The sequence below is a fragment of the Salmo salar genome, chromosome 19 (assembly GCF_965601325.2).
Source record: "Salmo salar chromosome 19, fSalSal1, whole genome shotgun sequence".
In the NCBI taxonomy this organism is placed as follows: Eukaryota; Metazoa; Chordata; class Actinopteri; order Salmoniformes; family Salmonidae; genus Salmo; species Salmo salar.
The window spans coordinates 25,700,468-25,724,353 of NC_138309.1; the positions used below are offsets into that span (position 1 = coordinate 25,700,468).

Genomic DNA, 23,886 nt, shown 5'->3' on the forward strand with positions numbered 1-23,886 from the left:
GGGTCTCGAATGTGGGTCTATTTATTGTCTGATGCAAAAATAGCCTACAGTATTATATTGTCACCAAACTACATGTAGATGTTGGCATTCAAATATTAATTTGTTAATATTGAATAATGACATTTTTGATAATGAATAATTTGATGACTTTATAGCCCAATACCCTAATGCCTCTTTAGCACACCCTCCAGCGTGCTGTGCAGGTGAGCTGTTTGTAAGCTTAGGAGATCTTATACGTTTTGTTCAATGATATAATATCAGTCCGTTAACATGACTTTGTGAATTTTAAAGCATTTATCCAATCAAAACACGCACATAAAGCGCATAAATGCTTCATAATTCATAAAGTTACGTTAGAACAAAACCTAACAACTTTATGTGAATTTTTAAGCATTTATCCAACCAAAACAAGCACATAAATAGAACAAAATGTATAAGATCTCGTAAGCCTGTGTTACCACAAACCTTATTTCTTGGTGTTTATAAAAATAAAAAAACAGACAAAACCCCCATTAATTTCCCCATAGGCTTTGGCCAACAAGCCATTGCAGAGTTACTGCCTACAAAAAAACTATGGAATTGCCATGGAAATATGTGGGGGAAAGTGCCATGGGGGAAAGATCCTGAATCTCCCCATTACCCCCAACAAAATTAACCTACATTTAGGCTATTGTTTGTGTATTTCACACTATGTTGAGGTACAAAACGGAGCATAATGCTTATATAGATGTCAACCCCAAAGCATGTTTATGTCATCCTTACCAATCAACTGCATTACAAAACGACATTGACTACTACCATCAAAGATTTATGCATGTTAGCTTATACAAACTGCAGTCACTTCTTCTAAACCTGAAAAGTGACAACTTCTACATGTTATGCAGCGAAAACAGCCAACTATATCCAATTCGGACTTAGGTAAGCACATTGTGGGCCTGTTACAATACATAAATCATGACGGATTTGACGAATATCCACTTTGTTAGATCAGATTAGTTAAACGCAAGCCAAGTTGGTCAATGGATCGTCATCATTCCATTGCCTCCTTTTTACCGCATCTAATAGTGCTCTCTATTACGTTGCAATGACGTGACATGAGATCGCATTACTGATGCTGAACACAGAAACAGGCAGAGTTGGATGATGAGCTTTTAAATGGGCGTATCACACTAACTGAGAAGTTCCATGGGAATGTAAACACCATCATTGGAACAGTGTTTATTCATAACGCACGCATTACCAATATGTCTGATTCAGGCCTCCTGCCTGATTCCAAACAGTGTTCTCCGAATTCAGGTATAACCATGCTATCGGGAATTGATGAGGAGCCAACGGAGAATGGTGATGATGAGTTGAAAGATGGCTTATTGGAACCGCCAGAAATGTATATGAAAGACAGGCAAAGAGCGAAATCCCTGCCCGCGTACCCAAAGCAAGCTACGCTTTTTGAAGAAATAGCCAATAACGGCCGAAAACGGGTGAAGTTCGCAGACTCCATGGGGCTTGATTTGACAAGTGTGAAGCACTTCAGCACAACAGAAGACCCGCAAATCCCTTCCAAGGTATTTTCAAGACTGCAGAGCTTCCCCCCTCAACCGCAGGACCGAGAGTATCCAATTGGGGACCTGTGCATAAACTTTCAATCCACCTTGACCATGGACCGTCTCATCCCAACTTTCAAGATGCCAGTTGAGTCTGAACATTTTGAAACCACGGTATTGCAGCGCCACGTCAACCTGGAGAAGGTGACCATCACCCGGTTTGACGTCCGTGGGCAGATTCGGACAAATATTCAAAGTTGTTGTAAGAGGGAAGTTGGTGTGAGGTATACGTTCAACGAGTGGCTGTCTTCCGTGGACGCGCAGGCGATACCCATGCCTGTGGATGACAATATTGTCGGTGAGCGTTATACCTTTACCTTGTACACACCTCCGTTCCTAGACCCAACTTCTTCGGTGCACTTCGCCGTGTACATCAGGAATGACCAGGGCGAGTTTTGGGATAACAACAATGGACAAAACTATACCTTGAAGTATCACTGTACAGGTATGGTGACCTACGAGAGCGCGGCATTTCACGCTACTTGAAACGCGCTCTTATGCACGTGTGTAAAGTTGGTGTCGTTGAACAAGTGTTCTCTATCACGTGGATTGATATATACTTTTCAATAAAGTTAGTATTTTTCCCTTTACATCTGGCCCCACCGTGTTATTATCAAGGTGGTTATGCGTTCATAATGATTATTACGACTAGGCCTACTGAAGATTGATGTGCTAACTTTGAACCAAACAAGGGAACCACTCAGATCCATCCTTTTTAAAAGTAAAACATGGAGTTGCCAAGTTTGCATCTGTCCAGTTGAGTATTTTGACCTTTTCTGGAACAGCATTTAATAACACAAAAATTGCCATTAGGATCCGTGAATGACTGATGAACATTTATCAGCTACACTGCCAGTGGGGACTGCACATACCCAAGACCATACTAAAAGACTGCCAATTAAGTATTTTAAGAGACATGACAGTACAAATACCTGTAATCAAAGGGGACTTCACCTGTTCTACATAATATTTGCATATCATGTAATCTAATCAGAAGGAGAGCTATCCTACTGTGCTGAGTTGTGAATTGTAATGACTTATGAATTCAGATATTTTTATGAATTGTGTTAATCAGTTTCATCATTGTGAATGTTCTCTGCCATATTAACAATTGCAGTACAGTGCACTCCGCTAATATGACTGAATCAAATAATCAATTTAGTGCTAAAAGAAAAGCATAGAATACGCGATGTAAACATCCTTAAATGCACAATGTCCTTGGCACTGTACACATTGTCATACTTATAAGCGCTGGGCACTGTACTTCATATAGTCAACTCATACAGTGTGCACCACCTAATCCTATGTGAATCAACGGTAAAAGATAACGCTAAACTTGTGGCAGCCTATTTCTTAAAGAGTACACTACTTTTGACCTAGTGTGCAATGTTTTTGATATCTGGTCAAAAGCATTACACTAAAGGGAAGGGCTGATCTTAAGTAGTGTACCATTTCAGTCATAGCCTTTGATTCAGGGCCCAGCATATTGCAGTTTGAAAATATGTGATTTATCCTAGTTATAAAATCATGTGAGAAGCTAAATCTGTCAGAGTTCTCTGCCACGAACCATTCATTATTGTTTGTACTCCCATGGACACCAAGGAAAGATTAATGAGCAATCTGTTATATTGGTGTGGATGGCTACACAGTGAAAGGCTTGTTGATCTTGACCAGTGAATATCTACACTGGATTGTTAATTGTACTCGTCAATTCTTGATTATATATTTTTTGATTATTTGTGTACTTCTATTGTATTTGCCAGACATTCTGCTGCACTGTTGGAGCTAGTTCATAGTTAAATCGCCATCAGTCAGCATCTCCACACAAAATAATTTTTCTGGGTGTGCGCCAGCTCATGTTTTTTATTCTACTGTTGGAGCTAGTAACATAATCATTTTGCTGCACCTGGTATAACATCTGCGTATCTGTATACACAACCAATACACTTTCATTTGAATAAAATGGTCTAAGAGGCAGCAGGTTCGTGGCACATATTGTAAAACATGTATTTACTGTTCTCTGTAGAGCACTGGTTTACCTCAATTCATGAGAAGAACAGAGCTCTATGTGTTAGCATGACACAGTGCCTGTTGGCAGACAGCATTGCTGTCCAAATTACAGCTATCACTGAATTGTATATATTCTACATGTTTGGGGGGTGGAACTTGGTCATGCTTTACGTCAACTGCATATCATATTATAAAGCATATATTGCACATCTACGTAGCTATGAAGTCATACATAGGCCAATTACATTATTCAGTAATACATTTAATGTGAAACTTATTTGACATTATAACATCCATATAATTACATAGAATCTCTATGATGACATCACCTTATCAAAACTCCTCCACTGCTTTCTCTACAGTCAGAACTTTCCCAGTGTGTTTGGAATACTGCTGGTGGGTATGTGAGCAGCACACTACTGATGCCAGTGATGTCACTTCCCTTGTTTGGCCTGTCATATAGCCTTTAGTGTAGTGCTACTTGGTGGTTGTCAGGGTTGTTGTCCTATACCGTACCTGTCCCCTGACCAAAGTTCAAGAGGCAAATCAGCAAATCACGTGGAGTTTACTCTGTCAACAGAGAATGGCTGGTTTCCAGGCTGCAGCTCTGCAGTGATAAGAATATCTCCGGACAACATCCACATAGACCAGTGTTCAAATATGAAAACGTTTCAAATAGTATTTGAACTCAGGTCTGGAGTCCGCACAGCATGTTCATGTACTCGTTCATGTAACTGTCCAGTCTTAGACTCTTGGCCTACTGAACTGAATGTACAGACTATAGACAATGAGCCAAACTTTGCATTTTCACAATCTCAATCTTAAATGGTACTGTATGTTGATGTAACAGTGCAACACGGTATGTTGTTTTAATCCTGCAATTCGTGCACTATAGATGACATCAATTGGGCTATTGAATACAGTTGAAGTCGGAAGTTTACATACACTTGTTGGAGTCATTAAAACTCATTTTTCAACCACTCCACAAATTTTTTGTTAACAAACTATAGTTTTGGCAAGTCTGTTAGGACATCTACTTTCTGCATGACACAAGTTATTTTTCCAACAATTGTTTACAGATTATTTCACTTATAATTCACTGTATCACAATTCCAGTGGGTCAGAAGTTTACATACACTAAGTTGATTGTGCCTTTAAACAGCTTGGAAAATTCCAGAAAATGATGTCATGGCTTTAGAAGCTTCTGATAGGCTAATTCATCAGAATTTTTTGGGGACCTCCACAAATCTGGTTCATCCTTGGGAGCAATTTCCAAACGCCTGAAGGTACCACGTTCACCTGAACAAACAATAGTAAGCAAGTATAAACACCATGGGACCACGCAGCCATCATACCGCTCAGGAAGGAGACGCGTTCTGTCTCCTAGAAATGAACGTATTTTGGGGCGAAAAGTGCAAATCAAATCAAATTTATTTATATAGCCCTTCTTACATTAGCTGATATCTCAAAGTGCTGTACAGAAACCCAGCCTAAAACCCCAAACAGCAAGCAATGCAGGTGCAGAAGCACAGTGGCTAGGAAAAACTCCCTAGAAAGGCCAAAACCTAGGAAGAAACCTAGAGAGGAACCAGGCTATGAGGGGTGGCCAGTCCTCTTCTGGCTGTGCCAGGTGGAGATTATAACAGCACATGGCCTAGATGTTCAAATGTTCATAAATGACCAGCATTGTCAAATAATAATAATCATAGTAGTTTTCGAGGGTACAGCAAGTCAGTAACACAAGAGTAAGTGTCAGTTGGCTTTTTCATAGCCGATTTTTGAGAGTATCTCTACCGCTCCTGCTGTCTCTAGAGAGTTGAAAACAGCAGGTCTGGGACAGGTAGCACGTCCGGTGAATAGGTCAGGGTTCCAGCAGGTCTGGGACAACAGGTCTGGGACAGGTAGCACGTCCGGTGAACAGGTCAGGGTTCCATAGCTGCAGGCAGAACAGTTGGAACTGGAGCAGCAGCACAGCCAGGTGAACTGGGGACAGCAAGGAGTCATCAAGCCAGGTAGTCCTGAGGCATGGTCCTAGGGCTCAGGTCCTCCGAGAGAGAGAAAGAAAGAGAAAGAGAGCATATTTAAATTCACACAGGACACCGGAAAAGACAAGAGAAATATTCCAGATGTGACAGACTGACCCTAGCCCCCCGACACAAACTACTGCAGCATAAATACTGGAGGCTGAGACAGGAGGGGTCAGGAGACACTGTGGCCCCATCCGATGAAACCCCCGGACAGGGCCAAACAGGTAGGATATAACCCCACCCACTTTGCCAAAGCACAGCCTCCACTCCACTGGAGGGATATCTCCAACCACCAACATACCATCCCGGGACAAGGCCGAGTATAGCCCACAAAGATCTCCGCCACGGCACAGCCCAAGGGGGGGCACCAACCCAGAACAGCAGCAAAGGCCCTTGTGAAGATGCTGGAGGAAACAGGTAAAAAATTATCTATATCCACAGTAAAACGAGTCCTATAATCGACATAACCTGAAAGGCCGCTCAGCAAGGAATAAGCCACTGCCCCAAAACAGCCATAAAAAAAGCCAGACTACGGTTTGCAACTGCACATGGGGACAAATATTGTACTTTCTGGTCTGATGAAACAAAAATAGAACTGTTTGGCCATAATGACCATCGTAATGTTTGGAGGAAAAACGGGGGAGGCTTACAAGCCGAAGAACACCATCCCAACCGTGAAGCACGGGGGTGGCAGCATCATGTTGTGGGGGTGCTTTGCTGCAGGAGGGACTGGTGCACTTCACAAAATATATGGCATCATGAGAATGGAAAATTACGTGGACATATTGAAGCAACATCTCAAGATATCAGTCAGGAAGTTAAAGCTTGGTTGCAAATGGGTCTTCCAAATGAACAATGACCCAAAGAATACTTCCAAAGTTGTGGCAAAATGGCTTAAGGCCAACCAAGTCAAGGTATTGGAATGGCCATCACAAAGCCCTGACCTCAATCCCATAGAAAACATGTGGGCAGAACTGAAAAAGCGTGTGCGAGCAAGGTCTACAAACCTGACTCAGTTACACCAGCTCTGTCAAGAGGAATGGGCCAAAATACACCCAACCTATTGTGGGAAGCTTGTGGAAGGCTACCCGAAACATTTGACCAAAGTTAAACAATTTAAAGGCAATGCTACCAAATACTAATTGCGTGTATGTAAACTTCTGACCCAATGTGTTGAAATAAAAGCTGAAATAAATCATTATTCAGACTTTTCACATTCTTAAAATAAAGTGGTGATCCTAATTACCCTAAGACAGGGAATTTTTTACATGGACTTAGGTCAGGAATTGTGAAAAACTGAGTTTAAATGTATTTGGCTAAGGTGTATGTAAACTTCCGACTAACCAATGAAATGGACAAAATGTTTCAAATGCGGAATGCTCTTTTTCTTAAACAGTACATGACATGTTGATAATGACTAAACTGTCATTATCAAGTATCCTCTTATTATTCAAACGTAATCAGTCCCAGTTGTCTTAGAATTTGAACCCAGGAAGTATCACTATCTGAAATCTTTAAAATATACTGCTCAAAAAAATAAAGGGAACACTTAAACAACACAATGTAACTCCAAGTCAATCACACTTCTGTGAAATCAAACTGTCCACTTAGGAAGCAACACTGATTGACAAAAAATTTCACATGCTGTTGTGCAAATGGAATAGACAACAGGTGGAAATTATAGGCAATTAGCAAGACACCCCCAATAAAGGAGTGGTTCTGCAGGTGGTAACCACAGACCACTTCTCAGTTCCTATGCTTCCTGGCTGATGTTTTGGTCACTTTTGAATGCTGGCGGTGCTTTCACTCTAGTGGTAGCATGAGACGGAGTCTACAACCCACACAAGTGGCTCAGGTAGTGCAGCTCATCCAGGATGGCACATCAATGCGAGCTGTGGCAAGAAGGTTTGCTGTGTCTGTCAGCGTAGTGTCCAGAGCATGGAGGCGCTACCAGGAGACAGGCCAGTACATCAGGAGACGTGGAGGAGGCCGTAGGAGGGCAACAACCCAGCAGCAGGACCGCTACCTCCGCCTTTGTGCAAGGAGGAGCACTGCCAGAGCCCTGCAAAATGACCTCCGGCAGGCCAGAAATGTGCATGTGTCTGCTTAAACGGTCAGAAACAGACTCCATGAGGGTGGTATGAGGGCCCGACGTCCACAGGTGGGGGTTGTGCTTACAGCCCAACACCGTGCAGGATGTTTGGCATTTGCCAGAGAACACCAAGATTGGCAAATTCGCTACTGGCGCCCTGTGCTCTTCACAGATGAAAGCAGGTTCACACTGAGCACGTGACAGACGTGACAGTCTGGAGACGCCGTGGAGAACGTTCTGCTGCCTGCAACATCCTCCAGCATGACCGGTTTGGCGGTGGGTCAGTCATGGTGTGGGGTGGCATTTCTTTGGGGGGCCGCACAGCCCTCCATGTGCTCGCCAGAGGTAGCCTGACTGCCATTAGGTACCAAGATGAGATCCTGGGACCCCTTGTGAGACCATATGCTGGTGCAGATGGCCCTGGGTTCCTCCTAATGCAAGACAATGCTAGACCTCATGTGGCTGGAGTGTGTCAGCAGTTCCTGCAAGAGGAAGGCATTGATGCTATGGACTGGCCCGCCCGTTCCCCAGACCTGAATCCAATTGAGCACATATGGGACATCATGTCTCGCTCCATCCACCAATGCCACGTTGCACCACAGACTGTCCAGGAGTTGGCGGATGCTTTATTCCAGGTCTGGGAGGAGATCCCTCAGGAGACCATCCGCCACCTCATCAGGAGCATGCCCAGGCGTTGTAGGGAGGTCATACAGGCACGTGGAGCCCACACACACTACTGAGCCTCATTTTGACTTGTTTTAATGACATTACATCAAAGTTGGATCAGCCTGTAGTGTGGTTTTCCACTTTAATTTTGAGTGTGACTCCAAATCCAGACCTCCATGGGTTGATAAATTGGATTTCCATTGATTATTTTTGTGTGATTTTGTTGTCAGCACATTCAACTATGTAAAGATAAAAGTATTTAATAAGATTATTTCATTCATTCAGATCTAGGATGTGTTATTTTAGTGTTCCCTTTATTTTTTTGAGCAGTGTACTTTGAGTGTTCACTGCAGCCTGCCTGGAATGCCAGATGGTCGGGACTTGCCATTTGGTACTATTCTATTGGCCCATTAAGCTAGGCAAGCTCAATCAAGCACAGATAAAGTATTTGAAATTACTTAAACCATATTTGAATCCAGGTCTCCTCCCTTGTTGTTCATGTACTTCCAAACAGCTTTTGTTGATCACCCTAAAATACTGATCAGAAGCAGATAAGATATTTTATTTTATTATCCCTTCTTTCTTTTCTCTCAAACTCTTGAACGTGCCGTCCTTGGCCAGCTCTCCTGCTATCTCTCTCAGAATGACCTTCTTGATCCTAATCAGTCAGGTTTCAAGACTGGGCATTCAACTGAGACTGCTCTTCTCTGTGTCATGGAGGCTCTCCGCACTGCTAAAGCTAACTCTCTCTCCTCATCCTTCTAGACCTATCTGCTGCCTTTGATACTGTGAACCATCAGATCCTCCTCTCCACCCTCTCCGGGTTGGGCATCTCCGGCGCAGCGCACGCTTGGATTGCGTCCTACCTGACAGGTCGCTCCTACCAGGTGGCGTGGCGAGAATCTGTCTCCGCACCATGCGCTCTCACCACTGGTGTCCCCCAGGGCTCTGTTCTAGGCCCTCTCCTATTCTCGCTATACACCAAGTCACTTGGCTCTGTCATATCCTCACATGGTCTCTCCTATCATTGCTATGCAGACGACACACAATTAATCTTCTCCTTTCCCCCTTCTGATAACCAGGTGGCGAATCGCATCTCTGCATGTCTGTCAGACATATCAGTGTGGATGACGGATCACCACCTCAAGCTGAACCTCGGCAAGACGGAGCTGCTCTTCCTCCCGGGGAAGGACTGCCCGTTCCATGATCTCGCCATCACGGTTGACAACTCCCTTCTGTCCTCCTCCCAGAGTGCTAAGAACCTTGGCGTGATCCTGGACAACACCCTGTCGTTCTCCACTAACATCAAGGCGGTGACCCGATCCTGTAGGTTCATGCTCTACAACATTCGCAGGTCCTAATCCAGGCACTTGTCATCTCCCGTCTGGATTACTGCAACTCGCTGTTGGCTGGGCTCCCTGCCTGTGCCATTAAACCCCTACAACTCATCCAGAACGCCGCAGCCCGTCTGGTGTTCAACCTTCCCAAGTTCTCTCACGTCACCCCGCTCCTCCGCTCTCTCCACTGGCTTCCAGTTGAAGCTCGCATCCGCTACAAGACCATGGTGATTGCCTATGGAGCTGTGAAGGGAACGGCACCTCCATACCTTCAGGCTCTGATCAGGCCCTACACCCAAACAAGGGCACTGCGTTCATCCACCTCTGGCCTGCTGGCCCCCCTACCTCTGAGGAAGCACAGTTCCCGCTCAGCCCAGTCAAAACTGTTCACTGCTCTGGCACCCCAATGGTGGAACAAGCTCCCTCACGACGCCAGGACAGCGGAGTCAATCACCACCTTCCGGAGACACCTGAAACCCCACCTCTTTAAGGAATACCTAGGATAGGATAAAGTAATCCTTCTAACCCCCCCCCCCCTTAAAAGATTTAGATGCACTATTGTAAAGTGGTTGTTCCACTGAATGCACCAATTTGTAAGTCGCTCTGGATAAGAGCGTCTGCTAAATGACTTAAATGTACTGTAAATATTTGGAGATGACATATGTGGGAGCTTTCAACTTTGATCCTTGTGTGTTAATAGAATCTTTATACCAGTCTGTCTACTACAAGGTCACTGCTTATCTAAAACCAACAAAAGGGTTTGCCTCCAGGTATAATTAAAGCCTCCAGGTATAATGTATTATGATGCAGCTTTAATGCATTGTAAGACTTGTCATAATAAAATAATAGTGTCATAAAGCGGAGCAAGGCAGTTAACCCACTGTTCCCCGAAGACGTGGATGTTGATTAAGGCAGCCCCCCACACCTCTCTGATTCAGAGGGGTTGGGTTAAATGCGGAAGACACGTCAGTTGAAGGCATTCAGTTGTACAACTGACTAGGTATCCCCCTTTCCCTAAAGCAACTTAAAGTCATGCATGCATACATTTGACATATGGGGGGCATCAGCAAGAATCTAACCCATCACCCCTGGCATTGCAAGTGCCATGCTCTACCGACTGAGTCATGACAAGTGTATGGAGACAATAATGTGATTCAGATCTGCATTTCTTTAATCTGTTTATACACCATCTTACATGATGACAAATCATATATACACAACACACAATAGAAAAATATAACAAGGGAATCAAGGCCGTGTGTACACCGTGGCACTGTTACAACTCTTACAGATCACAAAAGAAGCTCATTATTGTAGTATGGTGAAGAGGGTACAGTATATAGTGACCAAGGACAATCGTTACGTCGTCAACGCTGCACAGTTGCCAAGTCGGAAATCAACCATCCCCTTGCCTCGTCCCACCACACACACACACACACACACACACACACACACACACGTGAGCAATATGGTAGAATCTCTATTGCCTACCGAAAGGCTAGGTGGCATTATTACTATTATTTCTAATGCCTATCTGATGCTTTCAGATCTAAGACAGTCCATCACAAAATGTCTAGGGCAGTGTTTCCCAACCCTCTCGTGGGGAACGCTAGATAGTCCACATTTTTGTTTTAGGGCTGCACTGACACATTAAAATAATCAACTACATCAGCAAGCCCCTGTCTAGTTGAATCATGTGTGTCAGTACAGGGCTAGAACAAAAATGTGGAGGGTTGGGAACAATGGTCTAGAGATAAAGGACAATTTGATGTCGGAAAAAGTAGGCTCAACCCATAGGCTTTCCCCCTATCCATCCAATGAGGGCGTTGGAAAATAAAGCTTCTGTGTGAAAGGTAAAGTGAGGTTGCGGTTCAGTGCTCCGTCTCCCATGGTCTCTTGGGCATCGTTTCCTCTCGTTCTGAGACACTCCATCAATGCCCATCGGTGGTTCCTCTTCGACCCCTACCCCTCAACAATAGTCTTCTGGGTTGGGTACATCTTGCCTATGGCAACCTGTGGAGAAAGGAGAAAAAAAATGACTTAAAGGGGAAGTTCACCGGAATTCCATAATTTGATATGTCGTCCATACAAATTGTTAGGATAAGTTGTGTTGGCAATCACAACGAATGTGTTGCAAATCTGATTGATTTTGTAAATAAACATCACTATATAGGGAGCATTTGCGTGCCCTAAAATAAAACTTGGTTGTTGGAGGTTGTCAGACAACCTGGGCTTCATTTCCCCACAACATTTTAGTGGTTCAGATGAATACTGTAGGCAGATGTCTGACAAATCCATACTGAACTGTGGGATCAAAGCTCGGTTCATCGATACTGCAAGTTACAACATTGACCTACAGTATCAAAGTCTGGTGACCTGTTCTGACGGTCCGCTGTGAAATTGGAATCTAGACAGTCAAGACTCCTCATGAGTGCACAATCTGTTTAAATGTGGTGCCAGTTCCACAGTTCAGATTAAAATGCATACTTTTCCCTTGCTATGGGCATCTTTGTATATTTGCACATATTATTGACAGTCACCTGCTACTTCAAACATTAGGCGATGACTATACTCATCTATCCTACACACAGCCTTCGAAATCACAATTCCCATGTATTAAGTTGTTCACAGCTTTTAACTTATCAGCACTCAATACACATACTGTATATACAAGTACAAACTCAGCAAAAAAAAGAAACGTCCTCTCACTGTCAACTACGTTTATTTTCAGCAAACTTAACATGTAAATATTTGTATAAACATAAGATTCAACAACTGAGACATAAACTGAGCATGTTCCACAGACATGTGACTAACCGAAATGGAAGAATGTGTCCCTAAACGGGGGGTAAAAGTAAAAAGTAACAGTCAGTAGCTGGTGTGGCCACCAGCTGCATTAAGTACTGCAGTGCATCTCCTCATGGACTGCATCAGATTTGCCAGTTCTTGCTGTGAGATGTTAGCCCACTCTTCCACCAAATCACCTGCAAGTTCCCGGACATTTCTGGGGGGAATGGCCCTAGCCCTCACCCTCCGATCCAACAGGTCCTAGACGCGCTCAATGGGATTGACATCCGAGCTCTTCGCTGGCCATGGCAGAACACGGACATTCCTGGCTTGCAGGAAATCACGCACAGAACGAGCAGTATGGCTGGTGGCATTGTCATGCTGGAGGGTCATGTCAGGATGAGCCTGCATTAAGGGTAGCACATGAGGGAGGAGGATGTCTTCCCTGTAACGCCTGCAATGACAACAAGCTCAGTCCGATGATGCTGTGACACACTGCCCCAGACCATGACGGACCCTCCACCTCCAAATTGATCCCGCTCCAGAGTACAGGCCTCGGCGTAACGCTCATTCCTCCGACGATAAACACGAATCCGACCATCACCCCCGGTGAGACAAAACCGCGAGTCGTCAGTGAAGAGCACTTTTTGCCAGTCCTGTCTGGTCTAGTGACTGTGGGTTTGTGCCCATAGGAAACGTTGTTGCCGGTGATGTCTGCTGAGGACCTGCCTTACAACAGGCCTACAAGCCCTCAGTCCAGCCTCTCTCAGCCTATTGCGGACAGTCTGAGCACTGATGGAGGGATTGTACATTCCTGGTGTAACTCCGGCAGTTGTTGCCATCCTGTACCTGTCCCGCAGGTGTGATGTTCGGATGTACCAATCATGTGCAGGTGTTACACGTGGTCTGCCACTGCGAGGGCAATCAGCTGTCTGTCCTGTCTCCCTGTCTTATACATCTCACAGTACGGACAATTTATTGCCCTGGCCACATCTGCAGTCCTCATGCCTCCTTGCAGCATGCCTAAGGCACATTCACACAGATGAGCAGGGACCCTGGGCATCTTTCTTTTGGTGTTTTTCAGAGTCAGTAGAAAGGCCTCTTTAGTGTCTTAAGTTTTCATAACTGTTACCTTAATGGCCTACCGTCTGTAAGCTGTTAGTGTCTTAATGACTGTTCCACAGGTGCATGTTCATGAATTGTTTATGGTTCATTGGACAAGCATGGGAAACCGTGTTTAAACCCTTTAAAATGAAGATCTGTGAAGTTATTTGGATATTTACTAATTATCTTTGAAAGACAGTGTCCTGAAAAAGGGACGTCTTTTTTTGCTGAGTTCACATACACGCACACACAAACACTTCCTAACCTGCTGTATCAACAGAACCAAAGCAGCTCATCCCTCCCTCTTCTCATGCAAGTAGCCTAGCGGTTAAGAGCATTGGGCCAGTAACCCAAAGATCGCTGGTTCAATTCCCCCAAGAGGAAAGGTCTGCCGTTCTGCCTTTGAGCAAGGCAGTTAACCCCCAATAACAATTGCTCCCCGGGCACCGATGACATGGACGTCGATTAAGGCAGCCCCCCACACCTCTGATTCAGACCTCTCTGATTAAATGCGTTAGACACATTTCGGTTGAACGCATTCAGTTGTGCAACTGACTAGGTATCCCCTTCCCCAAACACTGACTGACACTGGGGCTAAACACAATATATGGCTTCAACATTAAAGATGCCTCAAAGTGAGTCAATGAAGCCATCTGTTAAAAGCCCGGCTGGTAAAATGCGGGCAACTTGCTGCCCTCACGGGAAAGGAAGTTGTGACAGAGAAATGAGCGAACATATGCAAGGTCGGCTAAGGCTGCGCCTGTTCATTTCTCAAAGGGATGGCTCAGCAAAGAGGAGCATTAAGATCCATTTCGCAGAGCCCCGCCCCTGTGTAAATATGCCTGTGTTCTGTTGACACAAGCCATCCGTCAGAACCCCCTACGGCTGCCACAGCCAGAACAGGGAGCACAGCCATCTACTGGACGTGGATATATAAACCAACAAGGCCTGTTAAAGGCCTGTGTTAAAGTTTGCACCTGCTTATGGCTGGTTTAAAAGTGCAGAGCTACATTACCCTAGCAGGTTTATAAACCTACCAGGCCTTCGCAACAGGCACCCGTTTTCTTTTTGCCATCTTCTTCATTACTGTGTTACAGTTTGTACTGGTTAATATTGCTGGATTTAAAAAAAAAACACAGAATATTGCAGTGTACTCCTTTCCCTTTACCTGGCTTATAACAAACTAAAGTGATGCCAAAGGCCTTGGTGTTATTTTGGGGGTCTTGCTTTCTGTCTGGACATTAAAGTATTGGGGAAAGACTTCAACACTGTTGCCTGTCCAACTGTACAAAGACCAAGCCTTTTCAACAGAGTACTGGTTTGGATTGTATTCTATATGCTATTTTGTAGTAGGCTGTAAAGGGTTTTCACCACTTCTGAATGTGTCAGACGACGTTCCGGCCCCATTCATTTTCAAATGGGGGAACGTGGAGCAAAGCGCAGTGGATTGTGGGAAGGTGAGTGGCAAGAACCCTGCCAGAGGAGCGGTAGAACTTGATGCAAATTACATATGGCTACCGCTGCCATTACTCAATCTGGTGAGGAGCAGATGTTTGCTTGAAAATCTCCTGTTCATGAAACATAGTTCCACCGGTCATTAGTTTCGGGCAAGCAAAACCAAAACATATGGAGGAAAGTCAAGCATTGCTGGGTCTGGTTTTCCAACTCTATATGATGTCGCTTTGCTAGAATACGGAGACAAAATCAGAAGGTCAATGGCATGGAGGATGATTATAGAGATTGTTGGTGTTGATGGTGGGTGAAAAAAGATATGCACAACGATGTTTGCTTGGGCTGCTTACTAGCTAGAAAACTCAAATCAACCCAAACCTAAAAACTGATCACAGCCACAATTTGTGAATGTGTTGACTAAATTAAAATTGTGAAATCACCAGTAAACACATTACATTGTAAAGATACATTAATCATGACTTTTTCCATGTAATATGCTACCAATTGGATTCTGGTATGATAACATGATTATATTATAGCTTTTGGCTCTTTCATTGTGCCTGTGTCATGACTTGGGCTGTTACTGTGACCGTATTACCACCACACCGGCGGTCAAGAGTCATTAGACAGTTAAATTCAGTGTGACCATTTAGTCACGCCCCTTCTCCCCTGATTGCTCAGTTTGGCCGGGCAGCCAGCTCTAGGAAGAGTTTTGGTGGTTCCAAACTTCTTCCATTTAAGAATGATGGAGGTCACTGTGTTCTTGTGGACCTTCAATGCTGCAGATATTTGTTGGTACCTTTCCCCTGATCTGTGCCTCGATACAATTCAGTCTCGGACAATTCCTTCGACCTCAAGGCTTGGTTTTAGCTCCGACATGGACTGTCAACTGTGGGACCTTATATAGACAAGTGTCTGCCTCTCCAAATCATGTCCAATCAATTGAATTTACCACAGGTGGAATCCAAGTTGTAGAAACATCAAGGATGATCAAAGTAAACAGGATGCACCAGAACTCAATTTCGAGTCTCATAGCAAAGGGTCAGAATACTTATCTAAATAAGGTATGCGTTTTATTTTTAATACATTTGCTAAAATTTTAAAAAAAAATATGGTTTTTGCTTCTTTTTAATTTTTTTTATCCATTTTAGAATAAGGCTGTAATGTAACAAAATGTGGAAAAAGTCAAAGGACCTGAATACGTTCCGAAGGCACTGTACATACGCAGTGTGTGAGTTTCAAGTTTGAGTAAGAATTTTCCACCATAAAAATGCACCTTTCGCATAATGCATAAATCGCATTTGTGGTCACTTTGGAGAATTGTGTTTTCCTGCTATTGGAACATTCGCGCTAATAGCCTACTGCCGTGTGCGCATTGCCGAGCTTACAATGTGAAGAAATAGCCTAATAGTGTATCAACATTTTAAGTTAAAATGCTCTCATATGTTGCATCAGGCTCATTGCTTAAAACAGGTTTTTTGATGCTAGTGGTTGCAATAATCTAATCGCATCCCACAACTGTCCCAGACTACGTTTGGAATATTGATTTTCACACAGCTCCCAGCTGTGGCCTGGACACCATATGTGAATTAATTGCCCCCCATTTATCTTCCGCGTTTGTACTGTTAGATGACCTAAACTGGGATATGCTTAACACCCTGTCCGTCCTACAATGTAAGCTAGACGCCCTCAATCTCACATACATTATCAAGGAACCTACCAGGTTCAACCCTAAATCCGTAAACACGGGCACACTCATAGATATCATCCTGGCCAACCTGCCCTCTAAATACACCTTGCTGTCTTCAACCAGGATCTCGGTGATCACTGCCTCATTATCTGCGTCCGTAATGGGTCCACGGTCAAACAACCACCTATCACCACTGTCAAACGCTCCATAAAATACTTCAGCGAGCAGGCCTTTCTAATCAACCTGGCCCGGGTATCCTGGAAGGATATTGACCTCATTCCATCAGTAGAGGATGCCTGGTTATTCTTTAAAAGTGCTTTCCTCACCATCTTAAATAAGCATGCCCCATCCATTCACTCCAGACTTGACTGCCCTTGACCAGCACAAAAACATCCTGTGGCGTACTGCACTAGCATCACATAGCCCCCGCGATATGCAACTATTCAGGGAAGTTAGGAACCAATATACACAGGCAATTAGGAAAGCAAAGGCTAGCTTTTTCAAGCAGAAATTTACATCCTGTAGCACAAACTCCAAAAAGTTCTGGGACACTGTAAAGTCCATGGAGAATAAGAGCACCTCCTCCCACCTGCCCACTGCACTGAGGCTAGGAAACACTGTCACCACAGATAAATCTACAATAATCGAGAATTTCAATAAGAATTTTTCTACGGCAGATCACGTGATGGAGAGTCATGTGAGTGAGGTGCTTCAGCAGGCAGCCGGGAGAAGGGAATTATAATTATTATATTCAACCCAAGGGCACAACGGCCACTAGCCGCAAAAGGAATGGATTTTTTTAGGGTGCATTATGGCCACACAAAGGGGATGCAGTTGAGAAATTTGATGCATTATCAAGTTCTTGTAAAATTGAATGAGAGACTGATGAAGTGTATACAGCCTGCGCAAAAAAAAAGCAGAGCTCATGCCGTTCAACTTTTTTCAAATCATTAGTCGCATCATTCAGCCTTACAATGTATCAAAACATATAGCCCCAACATTTGTATCACAACTAACGTTACATAAATAACTCTAAATTAAGCATATAGGAGTACATGTTTCTTTGTTAACTGCTCAACACAGAATAGCTGCATGTCCAGACTCCCGCAAATCCTTTGGAGAAAATATAATTTCTATTTTATTCAGCTATGTTAAATTGTATTCTTCATACTATAAAATAATGCCACAGAATTCTAAGCAAATCTTGTCTGCTAAATGAACAAGTGTAGCCCACAGCCATATGGCATAGTCAGATCAGGGCTTAACATAAGGACAACTCCGAGTACGCTATTCTGTTCTTCTGAAATAGAATACATTTTCTTCATATCATTTATTGTGATGGATTTAGACTTTTTAAAATGTAGATGTTCCAAAAGGTCTGCATCAGTGGCTTGTAGGCTATGCGTGGAAGCCAGGAGATGCTAAATGTGTTTATGTTAATTAACGGTCAGTTACCTTGATCACCGGCTTACAAAATGGCATGACCGCCACCGCCCTAGTCATGGCATTGATCATTATAGCTCACTTCCTGTAAAATACGTAGGCCTACAGTACATGTAAAATCAGTGGTGTGAAGTACTTAAGTAAAAATACTTAAAAAGTACTACTTAAAACTTAAAGGATCAGACCCCTCTTTTTCAATTTTCACCTAAAATGGCATACCCAAATCGAACTGCCTGTATCTCAGGACCTGAAGCAAGGATATGCACATTCTTGATACCATTTGAAAGGAAACACTTTGAAGTTTGTGGAAACGTAAAATTAATGCAGGAGAATAACACATTAGATCTGGTAAAAGATAAAGTAAAACCAAGCGGTTTTTTGTATTTCTTTGGTATTTTTCTTGTACCATCTTTGAAATGCAAGAGAAAGGCCATCCTGTATTATTCCAGCCCAGGCACAGTTTAGATTTTGGCCACTAGATGGCAGCAGTGTATGTGCAAAGTTTTAGACCAATCCAATGAACCCTTGCATTTCTGTTCAAAATGTTGCATCAAGACTGCCCAAATGGTTTATTAATAACTAAGTTCATAACTGTGTACTCAGCTCAAACAATAGAATGGTATTATTTCACTGTAATAGCTACTGTAAATTGGACAATGCAGTTAGATTAAAAATAATTTAAGCCTTCTGCCAATATCAGATGTCTACTGTATGTCCTGTGATTTTTGTTTGTTACTTACAACCTCATGCTAATCACATTATCCTACGTTAGCTCAACCGTCCCGAGGGGGACGTAGAGGGTAAGTCATTTTTGGGGGTAACTGTACTTTACCATTTATATTTTTCGGCAACTTTTACTTCACTACATTTCTAAAGAAAATGTACTTTTTACTCCATACATTTTCCATGACACCGAAAAGTAGTCGTTACATTTTGAATGCTTAGCAGGACAGAAATTGTCAAATTCACTCACTTATCAAGAGCACATCCCTGCTCATCCCTATTGCCTCTGATCTGGTGAACTTACTAAACACAAATGCATCTTTTATAAATGATGTATGAGTGTTGGAGTGTACCCCTGGCTATCCATAGATTTTAAAACTTGAAAATGGTGCTTAGTCTAAGGAATTTGACACTTTAGTATATTTAGAACCAAATACTTAGAATTGAGTAACTTCCACTTTTACTTGAGTAACTTTCTATTAAAAAGGTATTTATACTCTTACTCAAGTAAGACAATTGGGTACTTTTTCCACCTCTGTGTAAAATGAACAAATTAATGGGTACTTTGGGTAAAATAAATTGTGGCTTTGACTTAGAAACATTGTTGTGCAAATCGCTCTTCACCTACCATCAACAATCTCTGCAATCCTCCACCATGTCATTGACGTTCTGATTTTGTCTCAGTACCCTAAAATCATTCTCAGCAAATAAAAAAAAGGTGGAATTACAAGACTCCCCACGCGTCATTATTTTACTTTTTGTCATTTTTAATTTGGCTTACAATTTGACTGCTCCTTATTTTCATGTACAGTACTGTACCTAGAATACAAGGACTGGGTTTGCACAAAATTTTATATGTTAGAAAAATAATGTAGAAAATATGGCTTACAGTTTAGCCTCATACATCTACTGGTATACTTTTTTTATTGAGAACATATACAGAACATACACTTGGTTGGAGTCATTAAAACTCATTTTTGCAACCACTCCACAAATTTCTTGTTAACAAACTATAGTTTTGGCAAGTCGGTTAGGACATCTACTTTGTGCATGGCACAAGTCATTTTTCCAACAATTACTTACAGACAGATTATTTCACTTATAATTCACTGTTCGAGTGGGTCAGAAGTTTACATGCACTAAGTTGACTGTGCCTTTAAAACAGCGTAGAAAATTTCAGAAAATGTCATGGCTTTAGAAGCTTCTGATTGACTCAAATGATGTCAATTAGCCTATTGGAGGAGTACCTGTGGATGTATTTCAAGGCCTACCTTCAAACTCAGTGCCTCTTTGCTTGACATCATGGAAAAATCAGAAGAAATCAGCTAATACCTAAAAAAAAAATTTTTTAAATCATCTGAACAAACAATAGCACGCAAGTATAAACACCATGGGACCACACAGCCGTCATACCGCTCAGGAAGGAGACACATTCTGTCTCCTAGAGATGAACGTACTTTGGTGCAAAAAGTGCGAATCAATCTCAGAACAGCAAAAGGACCTTGTGAAGATGCTGGAGGAAACAGGTACAAAAGTACCTATATCGACAGTAAAACAAGTCCTATATCGACATAACCTGAAAGGCCACTCAGCAAGAAAGAAGCCACTGCTCCAAAACCGCCATAAAAAAGCCAGACTACGGTTTGCAACTGTACATGGAGACAAAGATCGTACTTTTTGGAGAAATGTCCTCTGGTCTGATGAATCAAAAATAAAGCTGTTTGGCCATAATGGCCATTTATGTTTGGAGGAAAAAGTGGCAGCCTTGCAAGCCGAAGAACGCCATCCCAACCGTGAAGCACGGGGGTGGCAGCATCATGTTGTGGGGGTGCTTTGCTGCAGGAGGGACTGGTGCACTTCACAAAATATATGGCGTCATGAGAATGTACAATTATGTGGATATATTGAAGCAACATCTCAAGACATCAGTCAGGAAGTTAAAGCTTGGTCGCAAATGGGTCTTCCAAATGAACAATGACCCCAAGCATGCGTCCAAAGTTGTGGCAAAATGGCTTTAAAGGACAACAAAGTCAAGGTATTGAAGTGGCCATCACAAAGCCCTGACCTCAATCCCATAGAAAACATGTGGGCAGAATTGAAAAAGCGTGTGCGAGCAAGGAGGCCTTTCAAACCTGACTCAGTTACACCAGCTCTGTCAGGTGGAATGGGACAAAATTCACCCAACTTATTGTGGGAAGCTTGTGGAAGGCTACCCGAAACGTTTGACCCAAGTTAAACAATTTAAAGGCAATGCCAAATACTAATTGAGTGTATGTAAACTTCTGACCCACTGGGAATGTGATGAAAGAAATGGTGAAATAAATAATTCTCTACTATTATTCTGACATTTCACATTCTTAAAATAAAGTGGTGATCCTAACTGACCTAAGACAGGGAATTTTTAAATGTCAGGAATTGTGAAAAACTGAGTTTAAATGTATTTGGCTAAGGTGTATGTAAACTTCCGACTTCAACTGTAGCTCAACAATATTCAAATGATGTGAGTTTAGCTATTCTCTGCTTCAGATGTACAATGTGAGATACTTTCAGCCTCTTGCCAATTGAAGGACATTTATGAAATACAGCGATTAAAGATACAAAATAATGTATGTTTTTATTGTTCAATTTTTAGGAGCCATGAATTCACGCCACTGCCCAAATTGCAGGCTTCCCAAATAGGCATAGGCCTACACACTTGTGATTTGAAAAAATCCACAGCAAAACAACTAAGAAGCAATGATCCTCTGTGGCTAAGTCATGCTCTCTGGTAAAGTATTTTTATTTTTTTGGACCGGGGTAATTACAAAAGTCATTTTCCCAAAGGCGGGTAGGTAGAAGACAAATTTAGGTCTGCATATTATGCCCATAGAAATGCATTGGGCTTATTCTGGACAGATTTTGGCGAGCGAGTGAGCCCTCTTGCGTCACTTCTTCCTCTATGCTGAAACTCTCAGAGAAAGCATCCGAGTGGGCGAAACAGCGCCCGTCTCACTATATGTAAGCCCATGTATCTGATGAAGTCTGGCCAGAAATAGTATGACATGCCATACTATTTTGGTCCAGACAGCATAAGAAATAACGCATGGTCTACACATACATACTGAGACAGAGGTGTGCTGTTTCGCTCGCTCGGATGCTTTAACGGAGATTGATTAGTCTTTTTCTGTTGACGCGAGCCTTGGCCAAATAAATGATCAATACATTTTATTTGTACGGGCAAGGAGGTACAGTATGGTGGGCCAGGCCCCCTAATGGCCAACCATAACGCCAGCCCTGCTCTACGCTCCTACCATTGCTCTGTGCCATCCATACAGTCTACCAACCTCATGCCCTCTAAGTGTGCCAGTTCTGCTTGCACCTGGGGCCAATGTTGAGTGGTACTGCAGATGTATTTTTCCCTGACATCAGCAAGGCATTGGGTGGCTGGCACCCCAGGGAAGCACCTGTGATGGGCATGCCCTCGTCCTTCAGCAAATATATAGGGGGTACCAGATGCTGCTACCCACCCCATGGAGTTGAATAACAGGAGTGTTTAAGGCTAGGATGAGGCGTGGGGACCCGTTATCTTGTTAAATTCACCTGAGTTTCCCAACCTCCTAGTGCTTCTTCTATATTTACTCTCCTCACAGCTGGTGAGAAGCCAGATGTTTCCAGCAAATTTCAAAGACATGCAAACAGCTGGCCATGTATCAGATAGGGAAAACTTTTGAAGTGGGGGGAAGATGGTCCTCAAAAGCGCAACCACCCAACGGTGGAAAATACAAAGAAAAAACCTCAGCCCCATTCAAAGACCTTAAAAATACATTGTTCCCTCCCCCACTATAATACCAATTCCTCATCTAACAAAGTTGGAAAGTTGAGAAGGTTTGTACCGTATTGCTCTCCTCAAGGAAGGGATGCCCTTTGTTGTTTTGAAATGGGGCTTTCCTCAGACTTCTGTGCCTGGCTGACATTCTATTTGTCTCCTCCTCCCAACCTGTCCAGGGTTGCCACAACTTGTGGTACCTCTAGATTCTGACACTCTGCCTCTAATAGTCGAGTGCCTTTAATACACACCTCAATTAGTGGAATAAACACTTTGGTGTGCCTGTTCTCCATGGTTCCCTACATGGTAGACCATATGGGTTGGGAAATTAATTTCTTGAGGAAAACAGTCCAAAATGTATTTTTCAAGCTGTAGTACACACTATGTCGTATGACACCTTGATAAAATAAAAGGTTAAATAACAATTTCAAAAAAATAAAGTGGGTTCTAAAGTAGCAAAGAATTTAGTCTACTTTGTGTTTTCTATTTTGCTATTGAAAATCGAATACAGTATTGCAATACCTCATCTGAAGCAAACTGGTGGGGAGTCGGCCAGTAAAATAGAAGGTTGCTAGTTTAGTTTATTAGGATCTCCATTAGCTCTTCCTGGGGTCCACAGAAAACATACAAATACCTGACAAAGTGAAGAATAGTAATAGACAAGAAAAAAAGATTTTACATGAAATTCTAAATAAAAATGATAGATAGATGCACACACACACACACACACCCCAGTCAAATGTTTGGACACCTACTCATTCCAGGTTTGTATTTATTAACTATTTTCTACATTGTAGAATAATAGTGAAGACATCAAAACTATGAAATATGGAGTAACAAAAAAAAAGTGTTGAATCAAAATATATTTGAGATTCTTCAAAGTAGCCACCCTTTTGCCTTGGTGACAACTTTGCATACATGTACTCTAGGCATTATCTCATCCAGCTTCATGAGGTAGTCACCTGGAATGCATTTCAATTAACAGATGTGCCTTGTTAAAAAGTTCATTTGTGGAATTTCTTTCCTTCTTAATAAATAAATAAATTAAAGTACTCAGACCCTTTACTCAGTACTTTGTTGTTGAAGCACCTTTGGCAGCGATGACAGCCTCTAATCTTCTTGGGTATGACGCTACAAGCTTAGCACACC

General features: G+C 42.7%; 2 protein-coding genes across 4 annotated transcripts in view; one reads left to right on the top strand and one right to left on the bottom strand.

Moving 5' to 3' along the window:
• The first annotated feature begins 331 nt into the window (after positions 1–331).
• On the top strand, positions 332–3,578 carry LOC106578584 (protein phosphatase 1 regulatory subunit 3G-like). The gene has a single exon (XM_014157571.3). It carries the CDS (start codon positions 1,245–1,247, stop codon positions 2,085–2,087), a length of 843 nt encoding a protein of 280 aa, XP_014013046.1. The 5' UTR covers positions 332–1,244; the 3' UTR covers positions 2,088–3,578.
• Positions 3,579–3,852: 274 nt separating this feature from the next.
• The window catches only part of LOC106578582 (LYR motif-containing protein 4B-like), a 78,439-nt gene continuing 58,405 nt past the window's right edge, over positions 3,853–23,886 (bottom strand). For 2 of the 3 annotated variants that reach the window (XM_045702158.2, XM_014157570.3), the window contains exon 3: positions 10,882–11,746. In XM_045702158.2, the coding sequence (XP_045558114.1) occupies positions 11,737–11,746 (10 nt within the window). In that variant the 3' untranslated portion in view covers positions 10,882–11,736. Of the gene's footprint in view, positions 5,657–10,881; positions 11,747–23,886 lie in introns of those variants that run through there. The other variant, XM_082965663.1, reaches the window with a different exon arrangement.

What these genes read in the sequence shown, in the direction of transcription:
- LOC106578584 (XM_014157571.3), top strand. Translation starts at nt 1,245, where the DNA reads ATGTCTGATTCAGGCCTCCTGCCTGATTCCAAACAGTGTTCTCCGAAT.